Here is an 18,160-nt window from a genome sequence, read left to right on the forward strand (position 1 = left end):
ATTAGTCTTTGGGGACGGGGAAGGGAGGCACTGGCTGTCCACTTGATCAATGCCTCTTGTCTTGCACCTCCTATCAAGTCACCTTTCTTGCTCCTTTACTCCAAGGTTTTTTTTTGGGGGGGGGGGGTGGAAGCCCTAGCTTGCTCAACGTATCCTCAATTGACGTGATTTCTAATCCAAGTTACATTCTGGTGTGTCTCCTCAGCATCCTTGTAAAACTTTCCCAACCTTGGATGCAACCAGAATTGAGCACAATACTGAGTGATCTGACTAGATTTAGAGCCATAACATTACCTTGCAGCTCCTGAACTCGGTACCCTGACTAATGAAGTCCAACACACTGTATACCTTAACCACCCAATCAACTTGCACAGCAACCTTAATTCATCTATGGATGTTGACCCCAAGATCCCTCTGTGTCTCCACACTGCGAAGAGTCATGCCATTAACCCTGTGTCTTCAAGTTCAACCATCTAAAATGAAACACTTCAGTCTATTAAAAAAACCTTTGCGATCAGTTGTCTTCAGTGTTGTGCACAGAATGCATCCAATTTTCTCCCCCCAAAAATCCTAATTGCCATGTGCTTTTAAAGCCATAAGACTAAGATAATCAAAGTTTTCAGCAAGTTCACTTTTCATTTGGGTGTAACAATTAACATTTGGTATTTGACTCTGTAAATTTCTGTAAACTTGGCAGCTTAGCAGTTTTATAATTTCAACTCTAGCTTTTAGCAAATTGGTCACAACCTGAGGAAAATAACAAATCACTACTCAGTAAATATTGTTTAGAGATGTCTAACCGCAGCAGAGTAGTGCAGTGTTACGTCAGACTTGCTTGGCAAGATATTTAAGAGTTTGATAAACTGCAAAGCAAAATAGTTAAATATCCAAGAATGAAACCAGCAGAAGTGGAAACAAAGAATCATTGCCTTCAGCTTTGCAGGACTAATAGGGGGAATATGACATGAATGAAACATTAAAATGTTAAAATAACAAATGGATGTTACTACACAGGGGATTACTATTCTTGACTCACACACTGGGAAGAATACAGCCAGTCAGGTAGCAACTGTGGAAAGAGAAACCAGTCAATGTTTCAGTTGATAACTTAAGTTCCCTAGTTCTTACCAAGGATTGCTGAACCAAAACACTAACTGATTTCTTTCTGCAGATGCTGCTTTTACTAGAGTTCTAGCATTTACTGTTAATTCAGATCCCAGCATGTGCAATTATGTTTCATGCTTAGATTTGAGGGAGGATTTTGGCTGCAGCTCTAAATCCAAACAGTGGTTAGTTTCCTGTGTTGATTTTGCACCTAACCAACATTACTGCTACCACTTTCTTATTTCTGATTGTCGCAATCTACTTTTAAAACCACCCAGGCATTAAATTGGCAAGTTGTATGTTTGTGGTCAATATGGACTAATCCTTTGCATGTTGACCAGTTATCTTTGGTAATTATTTAATTGTCTGTTTGAAAACCAGTATCTGCTGGTTATTTTGATTCAGTTTTCCTCTTCTATCAACTGTAGCAGGTGTCTCCTTTGACCAGTGATCAGACCACTTCAAACACAGCAATAACTCCAGTATCCCAAGGACAAGTACAGCAGACTCCAGTAAGCAGTTCTCCAGTTAGCGTGAAGACCACACCCTTTCAGTCTATGCACACTGTGAGTGACTGAGACTGGTTTAACTTTGCTGACATCTTCTTGTCTTGGCATACCTTTCCCAAGGCAATTTGTTGTATATGGGATGCTTGGGATAAAATGATGTCTTGCTTCTTTTCTGCATTTGGAGATGATATTTCCAATAGTTCCTAAAAAGCATGGCATTTGGGTTGACCAAATGAAGCCAAATGTTTGGCTAAGTTGCCACTGGGCAGTCATATTAGCTTGTTACAATAATGATAGTTGAACCATTATACGTCTATTTAAAAGTAAAGCTGTTCATTTTGTATGTTGTTTACTACTTAAAAATTAATCAAGCATAGTTTTAAATCAAGTTCACCAGGAGTCCAACAAACTTGTTTGCTTTCTCAGTTCCAATAATCATCAAGGCTTGTTAATTGCTTGATAAGGTCATTGTTAACAAATGATACATAGCAAAATGAAATGGGTTTCCCAAAATGAAAAAGGGCATGCATTTGAGTCAATATTTTAAACCAATTTTTGCAAGCTGACTTCAGTATGAGACATCAGATATCCTTGCTATTTTGAGAGGTTGGTATTGACTGAATCAGGTGGCACTTCTACAGCTTCAGCAGTAGATGGAGCTTTCTTTGTTATTAATGAGTTTGTCTTTGTTTGGACAGGATTTTCCATATTTACATTAGATTGCTGTCCAACTGAGCAACTTGCATTCTTTGTCTATAGATTTGGTGTTTAGCAATAAAAAATTCATTTTACTTTAGTCCTGTCTTAAATATCAACAAGATGTTTATTATTTCATATCAAATTTGTAGCATAAAGCATGCAATCAAACTGTGATACAAGCCTTAAGAGTAAATGTCAAATCACTGCATTTGTATTGTAAATAACTTTGATCCAATTTTATCTGATTGTAATTTTGTATTGGTGCTTGATTTCAAGTCGTGCCCAGAATTTAATATTTTGGCACTTCACTGACCATGGCGATTTAAAATTTTTTTAACCACTTTGCTTATTAAATTAAACTAGACTACAAATTTGAAATAGGAAATGGCCCACTTACAACAAACCTCCTAGCTTTTCTTAAACTGAGCTTTAAAGGTTAAAGACCAAAGGGAAAAGTTGTGGGATAGACAGATGTGGGACTTGGCAGTCTTGGGTCAGAATGGTTTTGACATTACCAGAGTTTTAATTTTTCAAATCTCCTTGCTATGGGATCTTTGCAGAAGCAATACAGCCCACATTTAAAGTTCATACTTCTCTAGATTTGCAAATGTTAGAGCTTCTGTCTAGTAGCAGAGAAAATCTGATTACCTGAATAAATCGGGGTACATGTGAGGACTTTGCCACTTAGAATCAAACTAGATCTAAATATTTGGGGATAAAAGAAACAGATGCTTGAATCTAGAGAGAAGACCAATCTCTTGGAGGAGCTCACCAGCATGAGCAGCATCTGTTACTGCAACCACCTGATGCAGGGCTTGAACCACAAACTTAAGTGGCTTTGCTCTGTAGATGCTGCCTAACCTGTCAGGTTCCCCCAGAAAGTTGTCTGGATCTAAATATGTTGTGCCCCTTTGAATTGTAGAGTGGAGGAGGAGGAGACAGAGGATTTGACAGGGCTTTGAGGATCCTGCTAACGGTATCCTGAGTAATATGTTGAATTAAAGATTAACATGCTGTAGTGAGGGTAATTTACTTCATTCTTTTGCAGGTGTTCAAAGTTAATGCCCCCCTCCCTCCTCGAGGTGATCAACAGGAAGTGAAATCTGAAGGTCCATATTCTCCTGTCTACAACCAAAGTTTGATTACCGCTAGTACTCAGACACCACCTCAGCCCATCTCTCTACCGTCTACATACATAGTGGAGCAAAATGCACTGACCCAGGATTCTTTGCCAGGTATAGAAATTAATATTTGAAGTGTGCATGAATATCTTGGCTTCTACTAATTTTGAATCTACTGTTTATGTCTCAATGGCTTGAAAGGAAAACATTTCCAAGTTTTAACTGGTAGATTTTAGGTGCTTTATCCTGGTAGTCATGATAATCTAGAATTGGAATTTGCCTTTATTTTGTTTCACAGATGAAACTACAACTGTTGCCAATGGGACCCCAGTATTTTTAACTCACAATCAGCAAAGTACTTTGCCAAGACCAAACCAAGCCTATTTTGGGAGCAGAGGTGCTGTACGGGGGACTTCGCGAGGTAGCAGAGGAGTTGGCAATGCTTACCGCAGCTCTAGCAATGGATACAAAGGTGTACAAATGGGTAAGTTTAAATATTCCTGATAGAAAAATGGCTATTCTTAGGAAATGAAATTTGAGCTAATTGTGGGTTATTCAATAATATTTTCTTCTGAGCTGGTACTTGGTCAAGTCCTAACAAAGATGAGGCTACCGGTGCAGAACCAGGATGCTATTACCTGGTATCGTCTTTCAGCTGAAGTTTGACTGAGGTTTGCTCTTGGCTGAAGGTAATAAAATTGTCTAAGTTGGCAGTTCTGACACTTTCTTTATCATTTGTTGTAGAAAATCCCTGTTTTGGAAATTGTCTTGAGCTATAGTAATTGTTTCAGAATACAAGTATTGTCTGTTCTAATCAACTTAAATAGCATGTTTCAATGCTTTTGTTGACTTGGTGCTGAGATGATCTGCAAAAACCATTTGGTGCAGTCTTCGTTGAGTTGAAAACCAGTTTGGAGTTGGCATTGCTTACTTAGTCCTGCTGAATCCTAATGGGGTTTTCACCACTTGAATGTGTCCTCTGGTCAGCTAATGTGGCACCACCTCAAAGTTTAGATATTAGCAGCTGGTTGGGAAATCCTCACACAAGTAAAACCCTACTGCTTTACTACCTGGATAAATTGAAGATGTTGGATACCCTGAAAGGTTTGATATGGTTTTGCCCTCTACTTCCATCCATATATTTTATGATGTCAAACCAAGAGTTTTACTAGAATTCTAATAAAACTTACAAGTGGGATGTACAGCACATTAACTTTCATTCATATACAAATTCCTTGTTATGGAGGAAAAAGTTTGATGCCTGAAATCAGTGGAGGAATAAACTGGGTTGAATGCCTTTTAAGTTCAAACAGTCGTCAAGATCAGAGCTTCCATTCAAAGTACTAAAACAAAAAAATTAAGTACTTGACCCCTTGGCTTTGGGGAAAATCAGCACAATTACTCATCTACTTTAAGAGTTTGCTGTTTTCCTTGCCTATTGAAGTTGGTAGGATTCTTCGGGAGCATTTGTAAGATATAAGCATCTGTTCACGTCCTGGATCTCCAACAATGCACCATGAACTTTTGCCATAATTGGACGTGCTATTGAAGGAATGTATGCACCATGCTCTAGTCTTTAATAGTCCCCTCTATGTTCTTCAGCTTTGAAAGGCCAACTGAAACTACACTTGTTGCAAAGACTTGAGCATGTTGCATGCTGTCTCTTGACACCAGCTATGAGAACTCAGCACTTGACTAAAATGAATATCCTTCTAGTTATGAATCACTGTATGAATTTTGCTAGTTTCATGACCAGTGAACTGCATTAAAACTCTAGAAGCCAGGTCTTGTCATTGGAATACACGATCTGCACAAATTTTGAATATTGCAACAGCCAATGCATAATCATGATGGAGAAAGAATGTGACAAACTTTCAGGCAATTAGATATTTTTCTTTCCAGGTGGACTTTCTGAGATGCATGGAGCGACTCCAGATAGAATTTCCTTGGAGCAACTGTACTTTTTCCAAAGGCCTGAGTTAAATATTTAAGCATGTAAAATCCCAAACTTCATCCCTGAATCACATCAACATTTGCGAATGACACTGAGAACAGTGGTGTAGTGAGGATGGCAGTGGAATTTGGACCAAGTGGGGGAAAAATGGGCTGAAAAATGGCAGGAGGAATTTAATGTAGACAATAGTTCCATTTATTTTCAGAGAAGTGTATTCAATATACATCCTGAAATTCTTGTTCTTTGCAAACATCCCCAAAAACAGAAGTGTCCCCAAAGAATGAGTGACAGTTAAGTGTTAGAACTCCAAAACACTCCTACTCGCCCTCCCACGCACAAGCAGCAGCAAAGCAACGACCCTGCCCTACCCCCATCCACTATTGCGAAAAAGCACCAGCACCCACCAAGCAAGCAATAGCAAAGCCCCCAGGAAAGACCACAATCTGCAGTACACCAAAAGCTAATCATTCACCTGACAATTGGATGTACCACAGGCTCTCTGCCCCTAAGGAAAGGGGTGTCCCCTTACACAGCAAAAGGGAAGACATAACAAAGCAACTTGTGGGTTTGCTGTGTTAAAAGTCTGTTGCGCCACTTTTCTTTTCCTGAGTTGTCTGCCTGGAGAATCGGCAACAGTCTCTTCCCCAGCAGTGAGGAAGAGGGAGAGTGGGATTTGCCAAGTACAGAGCCTCCATCTGATAGGCTGTAACCAAAGATCCGATTTCTCCCACTACGCTTTAGTTGGCAATACTGGCTTAAAATCGGCCCATCCACAGGGCCGCAAAAGCTCAAACCCCGAAGACTTGCTCATCTGCTAGGCTGCATCCTTGGGATGTTGAAAAGCGGCTGGTTGTGTTGCCTGCAAGAGCAGGTCCCACCACTGAAAAGAACCAAAGTCCAGGTCAGGGTCTACAGCAGAACCCCATCCACCCTGAAAAGGAGAGGCATCAAAGGCAGAAATTGAGTTGTTTTTGTAGATTAACATGGAATCTCCATTGAGTGCCATAGTAGCTCTACCTCACCTACATCACACGTGAGGTGAGATGTTGGATTTTGTTAGGACCAACTACGGTACAGTGAATGGTAGGGCACTGAGGAATGTGGTAGAACATCAAGTGGAGTCACAGGTTGATAGGGTTTTAAAGCTTTTGGCATATTAGTTTTCATAAATCAGTGAGTACAGGAGGTGGGATATGTATAAGACATTAGTGAGGCCTAATTTGGGGTGTTGTGCATAGTTTTGGTCACCTACCTACAAGAAACATGCAAGTGAGTTTGGAAAAAATTCAGAGGAAATTTACAAGGATGCGGCTGGGTCTGGAGGACCCAGTTGTATTGGAAGATTGCAAAGGTTAGGACTTTATTCCTTGGAATGTAGAAGATTGAGAGGAGATTGAGGTATATAAAATTGAGGGGTATAGATAGCTTTTTTTCCACTGAGGTTGGGTTGATCTACAACTAGAGGTCATGGGTTAAGGGTGATTGGTGAAAATTTTCAAGGGGAACATGAGGGGAAACTACTCAGAGCAAGGGGGACATGAGTTGCCAGTGCAAATGGTGCACGCAAGTTTGATTTCAATGTTTGAGAAGTTTGGATGGGTACATGGAAGGTAGGGCTACAGTCCCAGTACAAGTTGCTGGGAGTTTAAATGGTTTCACATGGACCAGATAGGCCAAAGGGCCTGTTTCTGTGCTGTACTTTTCTATGACTGTCTCCTCTCAACTTAAAAGCCTCATCTCCTCTCAACTGGATGACTGTTTCCTTTGATGGAATTTAATACCAAATGGAGGCTGTCATTGTTCATTCAAAATACTTGAAATTTAACCTATTAAACAAGAAGGATGTGGAGATGAGCTGAGGAAAAACTTATCTATCCATACAACATGATCATGACTGAACAAGTTTTGATTGGTTGACTGGTTCACATATGGTTTCATTATTGTAATGACTTTCTACCAAGTCATTACTTTGCAAGAGGGGAAAAAAGCTATCGAGCCAACTATTGATTTGTTCTTTTAGGAGATCCAGAAGACAGTTTATTTCCTGTACACTCCAATTACTCTTCTTCGCCCTCTCTGAAGTTTCCACATCCTTCCTATAATGAGGTGACCAGAAATGAATGTAATACTCCACGTGGTTTATTAAAAGTTTAATAGAGCTGCAACGTTACCTTAAGACCCTAACATAGGAGCAGAATTAGGCCACTTGGCCCATTGAGCATGCTCCACCATTTCATCATAACTGATCCAATTTCCCCTCAGCCCCAATCTCCTGCCTTCTCCCTGTATCCCTTCAAGCCCTGAGTGGTCTATAATTGATTGACCTCTGCTTTAAATGTACATAAAGATGTGGCCTCCACAGCTGCTTGTAGCAAAGAATTCCAGATTTGCCACTCTGGCTAAAGAAATTCCTTCTCATCTGTGTTCCAAAAGAACACCCTGAAGCTGTTTCCTCTGGCCTTGGACTCTTCCACCATAGGAAACATCCTCTCCGCATCCACTCTATCAAAGCCTTCCACCATTTGACAGGTTTCGATGAGCTCACCCATTATTTTTCAGAATTCTAGTGAATACAGGCTCAGAGCCATCAAACACTTTTTGTATGACCAGCATTTCACTGGAATCATTTTTATGAACTTCCTTTGAACCTGATCCAGTGTCAGCACATCCTTTCTAAGATGAGGGGCCCAAAACTGCTCAAAACTCCAAGTGAGGCCTCAACAGTGCTTTATAAAGTCTCAACATTATATGCTTGCTTTACGTTCGAATCTGCTTGAAATGAATGCTAGCATTGCAGTTACTTTCCTCACCACACTCAACCTGCAAATGAACCTTTATGGTATCCTGCACAAGAACTTGAAAGTCCCTTTGCACCTCAGTTTTTTTTGTATTTTCTGTCCATTTAGAAAATAGGAAATGAAAGAGTTTACTCTACCAAAATGCATGACCGTTCACTTCCTAGCACTGTATTCCATCTGCCACTACTTCACCCATTCTCCTAGCTATGTCCTTCTGTAGCACCTCTACCTCAAAGCTACCTGCCCTTCCACTTATCTCACATTATCTGTAAACTTTCCAACAAAATCCTTCAATTCATCATCAAATCATTGAAATATGATAAAGACTTGGTTCCAACAAAGACCCCTGTCAGTCTCTGGCAAAGCCAAAGAGGCACTAGTCACTGGCAGTCAACCAGAAACGGGACCCCTTTATTCCCACCTTCTGCCTCCTGCCAATCAGCCACTGCTTAATCCATGCTAGAATCTTTCCTGCAATACCATGGGCTCATAGCTTGTTAAGCAGCCTCGTGTGTGACACATTGTGAAAATCTGAAGGCCTTCTGAAAATCCCGGTACCCAACATGAAGTGATTCTCTTGTCTATCCTGCTTGTTATTTCTTCAAAGAATTCCAACAGACTTGTCAGGCAAGATTTTCGTTTGAGGAAACCACACTGAATATGGCCTGTTTTATCATGTGCCTCCAAGTATTCTGAGACCTGATCCTTATTAATTGACACAGACGTCATCCCAACTACTGAGGTCAGACTAACTGGCCTATAGTCTCCTTCTGTCTCTCCCTTCTTGAAGAGTAAAGTGACACTTGCAGTTTTCTGGTCTTCCAGAACCATTCCAGAATCTAGTGATTTCTTGAAAGATCATTACTAATGCCTTCACAATCTCTTCAGCAGAACTCTGGGGTGTACACCATCTGGTCCAAGTGACTTACCTACTTTCAGACCTTTCAGTTTCTCCAAGAAGCTTCCTATAGTTGTGGTAACTTACGCACTTCATGACCTCTGATACCCGGAACTTCTACCATACTGCTAGCGTCCTCCAAAGTGAAGACTGATTCAAAATACTACTTCAGTTTGTCCATTATTTGATTCTCTCCCCCCCCCCCCCCCATTACTCCCTCTCCAGCTTTGTTTTCCAGTGGTCTATCCACTCTTGCTTTCCCCTTTACACTTAATGTATCTGAAGAAACATCTGGTATCCTCTTTAATATTATTGGCTAGCTTTTATCTTTTACCTTATTGACTTATTTAGTTACCTTCTGGTTTTTAAAAGCTTCTGAATCTAACTTTCCACTAATTTTTGCTCTGTTATATGCTCTCTTTGGCTTTTATGTTGACTTTGACTTCTCTTGTTTGCGACGGTTGTGTCATCTTGCCTTTAGAATATCCCTTCTTCTTTGAGATGTATATATCCTGTGTCTTCCAAATTATTTCCATAAATTCCAGCTATGGCTGCTTTGCCATTATCCCTGCCAGTGTTCTTGACCAATCTGTTCAGGCCAACTCCTCTCATGTCTCTGTAATTCCCTTTACTCTGTAATACTGATACATCTGACTTTAGCTTCTCAGATTTCAGTGTGAATTTGATCATAATATGATCACTTGTCTCTAAGGGCTGTTTTACCTTAAGCGCTCTAATCAATTCTGGTTCATTGCAGAATGCCCAACCCAGAATGGGGATTATCCCCTGGTGGGCTCAACCATAGGCTACTGTAGATCTCATTGGCACTCTAGATGTTTCCCCTCTGGAATATAGCACAAACCTGATTTTCCCAACCTGCCTGCATATTGAAGTTCCCATGGCTATTGCAACATTGTATTTTCTATCTTGTTGTAATTTGTAGATCACTATTGTTTTGAAGGTCTGTATACAACTTCCATCAGGGTTTTTTTACCCATGCAGTTCCTGAGCTCTATCCATGATGATTCAACACCTTCTGACCCTCTGTCACTACTTCCTAATGATTTGGTTTCATTCTTTTACCAATAGAGCAATGCCTGCCTCTCTACCTTCCTACCTGTCCTTTTTGATACAATATGTATCCTTGGACATTAGGCTCCCAGCTATGACCTTTCAGCCATGATTCAGTGATGCTTACATCATACTGCCAATCTGTAACTGCGCTGCAAGTTCATCTACCTTGTTAGGTATACAGCATACATTCAAATATAATACCTTCAGTCCTGTATGCACCCTCTTTTGATTTTATCTGCCTCTTACGTTGCAACTCACCCTGACTGCAATTTTGTCCGATCAACAGCCTCTCCTCACTGCACATTGCCTCTGTTTGTGAACCTTATCTTCTGCACTATCATCTGCCTTATATACTACTTGCATTGAAGTGTATAGAACATAGAATAGTACAGCACATTACAGGCCCTTCAGCCCACAATGTTGTGCCGACCCTCAAACCCTGCCTCCCATATAACTCCCCCCCCCCCACCTTAAATTCTTCCATATACCTGTCTAGTAGTCTCTTGAACTTCACTAGTGTATCTGCCTCCACCACTGACTCAGGCAGTGCATTCCACACACCAACCACTCTCTGAGTGAAAAACCTTCCTGTAATATCCCCCTTGAACTTCCCTCCCCTTACCTTAAAGCCATGTCCTCTTGTACTGAGCAGTGGTGCCCTGGGGAAGAGGCACTGGCTGTCCAGTCTGTCTATTCCTCTTCATATCTTGTACACCCCTATCATGTCTCCTCTCATCATCCTCCTCTCCAAAGAGTAAAGCCCAAGCTCCCCTAATCTCTGATCATAATCCATAACTCTCTAAACCAGGCAGCATCCTGGTAAGTCTCCTCTGTACCCTTTCCAATGCTTCCACATCCTTCCTATACTGAGGCGACCAGAACTGGCCACAGTACTCAAGTGTGGCCTAACTAGAGTTTTACAGAGCTGCATCATTATATCGGATCTCTTAAACTCTATCCCTCAACTTATGAAAGCTAACACCCCATAAGCTTTCTTAACTACCCTATCTACCTGTGAGGCAACTTTCAGGGATCTGTGGACATGTACCCCCAGATCCCTCTGCTCCTCCACACTACCAAGTATCCTGCCATTTACTTTGTACTCTGCCTTGGAATTTGTCCTTCCAAGGTGTACCACCTCACACTTCCCCGGGTTGAACTCCATCTGCCATTTCTCAGCCCACTTCTGCATCCTATCAATGTCTCTCTGCAATCTTCGACAATCCTCTATGCTATCTACAACACCACAAACCCTTGTGTCGTCTGCAAACTTGCCAACCCACGCTTCTACCCCTACATCCAGATTAATAAAAATTGCAAAAAGTAGAGGTCCCAGAACAGATCCTTGTGGGACACCACTAGTCACAACCCTCCAATCTGAATGTACTCCCTCCACCACGACCCTCTGCCTTCTGCAGGCAAGCCAATTCTGAATCCACCTGGCCAAACTTCCCTGGATCCCATGCCTTCTGAACAAGCCTACCGTGTGGAACCTTGTCAAATGCCTTGCTAAAATCCATGTAGATCACATCCACTGCACTACCCTCATCTATATGCCTGGTCACCTCCTCAAAGAACTCTATCAGGCTTGTTAGACACGATCTGCCCTTCACAAAGCCATGCTGACTGTCCCTGATCAGACCATGATTCTCTAAATGCCCATAGATCCTATCTCTAAGAATCTTTTCCAACAGCTTTCCCACCACAGATGTAAGGCTCACTGGTCTATAATTACCTGGACTATCCCTACTACCTTTTTTGAACAAGGGGACAAACTTTCGCCTCCCTCCAATCCTCTGTTACCATTCCCGTAGACAACGAGGACATAAAGATCCTAGCCAGAAGTTAAGCAGTCTCTTCCCTTGCCTCATGGAGCAGCCTGGGGAATATTCCATCAGGCCCCAGGGACTTATCCGTCCTAATGTATTTTAACAATTCCAACACCTCCTCTCCCTTAATATCAACATGCTCCAGAACATCAGCCTCACTCATATTGTCCTCACCGTCATCATAGAAACATAGCAAATAGGTGCAGGAGTAGGCCATTTGGCCCTTCGAGCCTGCACCGCCATTCAGTATGATCATGGCTGATCATCCAACTCAGAACCCTGTACCTGCTTTCTCTCCATACCCCCTGATCCCTTTAGCCACAAGGGCCATATCTACCTTCCTCTTAAATATAGCCAATGAACCGGCCTCAACTGTTCCCTGTGGCAGAGAATTCCACAGATTCACCACTCTCTGTGTGAAGAAGTTTTTCCTCATCTCGGTCCTAAAAGGCTTCCCCTTTATCCTTAAACTGTGACCCCTCGTTCTGGACTTCCCCAACATCGGAAACAATCTTCCTGCATCTAGCCTGTCCAATCCCTTTAGAATTTTATACGTTTCAATAAGATTCCCCCTCAATCTTCTATATTCCAGTGAGTATAAGCCTAGTCGATCCAGACTTTCTTCATATGAAAATCCTGCCATCCCAGGAATCAGTCTGCTGAACCTTCTCTGTACTCCCTCTATGGCAAGAATGTCTTTCCTCAGATTGGGGGACCAAAACTGCACACAATATTCTAGGTCTCACCAAGGCCTTGTACAACTGCAGTAGAACCTCCCTGCTTCTGTACTCAAATCCTTTTGCCATGAATGCCAACATATCATTTGTCTTTTTCACCGCCTGCTGTGCCTGCATGCCCACCTTCAATGACTGGTGTACAATGACACCCAGGTCTTGTTGCATCTCCCCTTATCCGAATCGGCCACCATTCAGATAATAATCTGTTTCCCTGTTCTTGCAACCAAAGTGAATAACCTCACATTTATCCACATTAAATTGCATCTGCCATGAATTTGCCTAACCTATCCAAGTCACCCTGCATCCTCTTAGTATCCTCCTCACAGCTAACACCGCCGCCCAGCTTCGTGTCATTCTCAAACTTGGAGATGCTGCATTTAATTTCCTCGGCTAGATCATTAGTGTATGTTGTAAACAACTGGGGTCCCAGCACTGAGCCTTGCGGTACCCCACTAGTCACGGCCTACCATTCTGAAAAGGTCCCGTTTACTGCCGCTCTTTGCTTCCTATCTGCCAACCAATTCTCCATCCACATCAATACCATATCCCCAATACCGTGTGCTTTAAGTTTGCACGCTAATCTCCTGTGTGGGACCTTGTCAAAAGCCTTTTGAAAATCTAAATATACCACATCCAGTGGCTCTCCCCTATCCACTCTACTAGTTACATCTTCAAAAAATTCTATCAGATTCGTCAGGCATGATTTTCCTTTCACAAATCCATGCTGACTTTGTCCGATGATTTCACCTCTTTCCAAATGTGCTGTTACTTACACATCTTTGATAACCAACTAGCATTTTTCACCACCGATGTCAGACTAACCGGTCTATAATTCCCTGGTTTTTCCTCTCCCTCCTTTTTTAAAAAAGTGGAGTTACATTAGCCACCCTCCAATCCTCAGGAACTAATCCAGAATCTAAGGAGTTTTGAAAAATTATCACTAATGCATCTACTATTTCTTGGGCTACTTCCTTAAGCACTCTGCGATGCAGACCATCTGGCCCTTTAATCCCTTCAATTTACCTAACACCACTTCCCTACGAACATGAATTTCCCTCAGTTCCTCCATCTCACTAGACCATTGGTCCCTTACTATTTCCGGAAGATTATTTATGTCCTCCTTAGTGAAGACAGAACCAAAGTAGTTATTCAATTGGTCTGCCATATCTTTGTTCCCTGTGATCAATTCACCTGTTTCTGACTGTAAAGGGCCTACATTTGTCTTGGCGAATCTTTTGCTTTTCACGTATCTATAAAAGCTTTTACAGTCAGTTTTTATGTTCCCTGCCAGCTTCTTCTCATAATCTTTTTTTCCCTTTCCTAATTAAGCCCTTTGTCCTCCTCCGCTGGTCTCTGAATTTCTCCCAGTCCTCAGGTGAGCTGCTTTTTTTTTGCTATTTTATGTTTCTTCTATGGACTTGATACTATCCCTAATTTCCCTTGTCAGCCACGGGTGCACTATGTTCCCTGGTTTATTCTTTTGCCAAACTGGGATGAACAATTGTTATAGTTCATCCATGCGATCTTTAAATACTTGCCATTGCATATCCACCGTCAACCCTTTAAGTATCATTTGCCAGTCTATCTTAGCTAATTCATGTCTCATACCTTCAAAGTTACCCTTCTTTAAGTTCAGAACCTTTGTTTCTGAATTAACTATGTCACTCTCCATCTTAATGAAGAATTCCACCATATTATGGTCACTCTTACCCAAGGGGCCTCACACGACAAGGTTGCTGACTAACCCTTCCTCATTGCTCAATACCCAATCTAGAATGGCCTGCTCTCTGGTTGGTTCCTCGACATGTTGATTCAGAAAACCATCCAGCATACATTCCAAGAAATCCTCTTCCTCCACACCCTTACCAATTTGGTTCACGCAATCTATATGTAGATTGAAGTCACCCATTTTAACTACTGTTCCTTTATTGCAAGCATTTCTAATTTCCTGTTTAATGCCATCCCCAACCTCACTACTACTGTTAGGTGGCCTGTACACAAGTCCCACCAGCGTTTTCTGCCCCTTAGTGTTATGCAGCTCTACCCATATCGATTCCACATTCTCCAGGCTAATGTCCTTCCTTTCTATTGCATTAATCTCCTCTCTAACCAGCAATGCTACCCCACCTCCTTTTCTTTCCTGTCTATCCCTCCTGAATATTGAATATCCCTGGATGTTGAGCTCCTATCCTTGGTCACCCTGGAGCTATGTCTCTGTGATCCCAACTATATCATATTCATTAATAACTATCTGCACATTCAATTCATTCACCTTGTTACGAATGCTCCTCGCATCGACACACAAAGCCTTCAGACTTGTTTTTACAACACTCTAGCCCTTATACAATTATGTTGAAAAGTGGCTCTTTTTGCTTTTTGCCCTGGGTTTGCCTGCCTGTCACTTACTTTTCACTTTACTACTTTTTGCTTCTACCCTCATTTTACACCCCTCTGTCTCTCTGCACTTGTTCCCATCCCCCTGCCACATTAGTTTAAACCCTCCTGAACAGCAGTAGCAAATGCTCCCCCTAGGACATTGGTTCCAGTCCATTCCAGGTGCAGACCGTCCTGTTTATACCGGTCCCACCTCCCTCAGAACTGGTTCCAATGCCCCAGAAATTTGAATCCTTCCCCCTTGCACCATTTTTCAAGCCACGGATTCAACTGAAATATCCTCCTAGTTCTACTCTGACTAGCACATGGCACTGATAGTAATCCAGAGATTATTACCTTTTTGGTCCTACTTTTTAGTTTATCTCCTAACTTCCTAAATTTACCTTTGTAGGACCTCATCCCATTGTTTACCTATATTGTTGGTACCTATGTGCACCACGACCACTGGCTGTTCACCCTCCCACTCCAGAATGTCCTGCAGCTGCTCAGAGACATCCTTGACCCTTGCACCAGGGAGGCAACATACCATCCTGGAGTCTCGTTTGCAGCCACAGAAACGCCTATCTATTCCCCTTACAATTGAATCCCCTATCACTATAGCTCTCCCACTCTTTTTCCTTCCCTCCTGTACCGCAGAGCCACCCAAGGTGCAATGAACGCGGCGGCTGCTGCCTTCCCCTGATGAGACATCTCCCCCAACAGTGTCCAAAACAGTATATCTGTTTAGGAGGGAGATGACCTCGGAACTCCTGCACTACCTGCCTACTGCTACGCTGTCTAGTGGCCACACTTTCCCTTTCTGCCGTTTCTAGCCTTTACTTGCGGTGTGGCCAACTCACTGAACGTGCTATTCACGACTTTCTCAGCATCGCGGATGCTCCAGTATGAATCCAATCGCAGCTCCAGACGCTCAGTGCGGTCTGCCAGAAGCTGCTGTTGGACATACTTCCTGCACACATAGTTGTCAGGGACACTGGAAGTATCTCTGGCTTCCCACATGCTGCAGGATGAACAAACCACAGGGCCGATCTCAGCTTCCGTGACCTACCCAATACTTGCCTCAACTTTTGAAACTTTCTCCTTTGAAAGGAACTTACCTGGCCTTACCTCACTTGGAGTGAAGCTTGTCCTCAGCCTCAATACAAAGTCTTCCTGCTCCGTCCCCCTCTACTCCATCGCCCACTCTGTCTTCTGTTCTCTTTAAATACTCTTGCTGCCTCACGGTCTGACTTAAATGCGCTTGCACAGTCGTGCCCCCGTTAAACTGCTGAAGAAAATCAAGTTCCCTCTCAGTGGTGAATACCGAAGAGAAGTATTCATTGAGGACCTCGCTCACTTCCACAGCCTCCAGGCGCATCTTCCCACTTTTATCTCTAATCAGTCCTACCTTCACTCCTGTCATCCTTTTGTTCTTCACATAATTGAAGAATGTCTGGGGGTTTTCCTTTATCCTACTCGCCAGGGCCTTCTCATGCCCCCTTCTTGCTCTTCTCAGCCCCTTCTTAAGCCCCTTTCTTGCTACCCTATATTCCTCAATAGACCCCTCTGATCCTAAACCCCTAAACCTCATGTATGCTGCCTTCTTCCAACTGACTAGATTTTCCACTTCACTTGTCACCCATGGTTCCTTCATCCTACCACTCTTTACCTTCCTCACCGGGACAAATTTATCCCTAACATCCTGCAAGAGATCCTTAAACATCAACCACATGTCCATAGTACATTTCCCTGAAAAATCATCATCCGAGTTCACACCTGCAAGTTCTAGCCTTATAGCCTCATAATTTGCCCTCCCCAATTAAAAAATTTTCCTGTCCTCTGATTTTATCTTTTTCCATGATAATGCTAAAGGTCAGGGAGCGGTAATCACTGTCCCCCAGATGTTCACCCCACTGACAGATCTGTGACCTGACCCGGTTCGTTACCTAATACTAGATCTAGTATGGCATTCCCCCTAGTCGGCCTGTCAACATACTGTGACAGGAATCCATCCTGGACACACTTAACAAACTCTGCCCCGTCTAAACCCTTGGAACTAATCAAGTGCCAATCAACATTAGGGAAGTTAAAGTCACCCATGATAACAACCCTGTTATTTTTGCACCTTTACAAAATCTGCCTCCCAATCTGCTCCTTGGTATCTCTGCTGTTACCAGGGGGCCTATAGAATACCCCCAGTAGAGTAACTGCTCCCTTCCTGTTCCAGATTTCCACCCATACTGACTCAAAAGAGGATCCTTTCTGCAGCTGTAATAGTATCCCTGACCACTAGTGCCACCCCTCCTCCCCTTTCCCCCCTCTCTATCCCTTTCAAAGCACTGAAATCCAGGAATATGCTCAGGACACTAGCTGCACTATGCTCAATCTTTGATTCCTAAATTTGAGGTCTTACCAACTTCTGCCTCCACAACCTCTCCACTAACTGTTCTGGCACTCTGGTTGCCATCCCCCTGCAACTCTTGTTTAACACTAACAAACATTCCCAGTAGGTTATTAGTCCCCCTCCAGTTCATTTGCAAACTCATTTCTGTACTGGTCTCACTTTCGCTGGAAGAGAGCCCGATGATCCAAAAGTTTTATGCCCTCCCTCCAACACCAACTCCTTAACCAAGTGTTTAAAATGTCTAATCTTCCTCTTTCTGACCTCACTAGCATGTGGCACTGAGATAACAATCCTGAAGGTCCTGCCCTTAGCTTGGCACTTAACTCCCTGAACTCCCTTTGCAGAACATCATCAGTGATCCTACGCATGTCATTGGTACCTGCATGAACCACGACTTCTGGCTGTTTACCTTCCCACTTTAAAATACTGAGGACTCGATCCGAGATACCCTGGCTCCTGGGAGGCAACATGCCGTCTGGGACTCATTCTCACTCACAGAATTTCTTGCTGTTCCCCTATCTAATGAATCCCCTATCACCACAGCATGTCTTTTCTCTCTTCTACTTCCCCCCCCCCCCCACCAAGGTCAGAGGCAGATGATGCCAGTGACTCGACCACTGAATTTCCTGTTAGGTCATCACCCCCCCCCCCCCACATTGA

At 42.7% G+C, this 18,160-nt stretch overlaps 1 protein-coding gene across 12 annotated transcripts in view; it reads left to right on the forward strand.

Annotated features, from left to right (window-relative positions):
* LOC132398418 (caprin-2-like) overlaps nt 1–18,160 on the forward strand; it is a 76,812-nt gene that overhangs the window by 33,790 nt on the left and 24,862 nt on the right. For 7 of the 12 annotated variants that reach the window (XM_059977820.1, XM_059977821.1, XM_059977822.1 and 4 more), the window contains 3 exons: nt 1,533–1,670; nt 3,361–3,547; nt 3,732–3,917. In XM_059977820.1, the coding sequence (XP_059833803.1) occupies nt 1,533–1,670; nt 3,361–3,547; nt 3,732–3,917 (511 nt within the window). The remainder of the gene's footprint in view (nt 1–1,532; nt 1,671–3,360; nt 3,548–3,731; nt 3,918–18,160) is intronic. The other 5 variants (XM_059977811.1, XM_059977815.1, XM_059977816.1 and 2 more) reach the window with 4 other exon arrangements.

This window comes from Hypanus sabinus, chromosome 8 (genome assembly GCF_030144855.1).
Source record: "Hypanus sabinus isolate sHypSab1 chromosome 8, sHypSab1.hap1, whole genome shotgun sequence".
NCBI classification, from domain to species: Eukaryota; Metazoa; Chordata; class Chondrichthyes; order Myliobatiformes; family Dasyatidae; genus Hypanus; species Hypanus sabinus.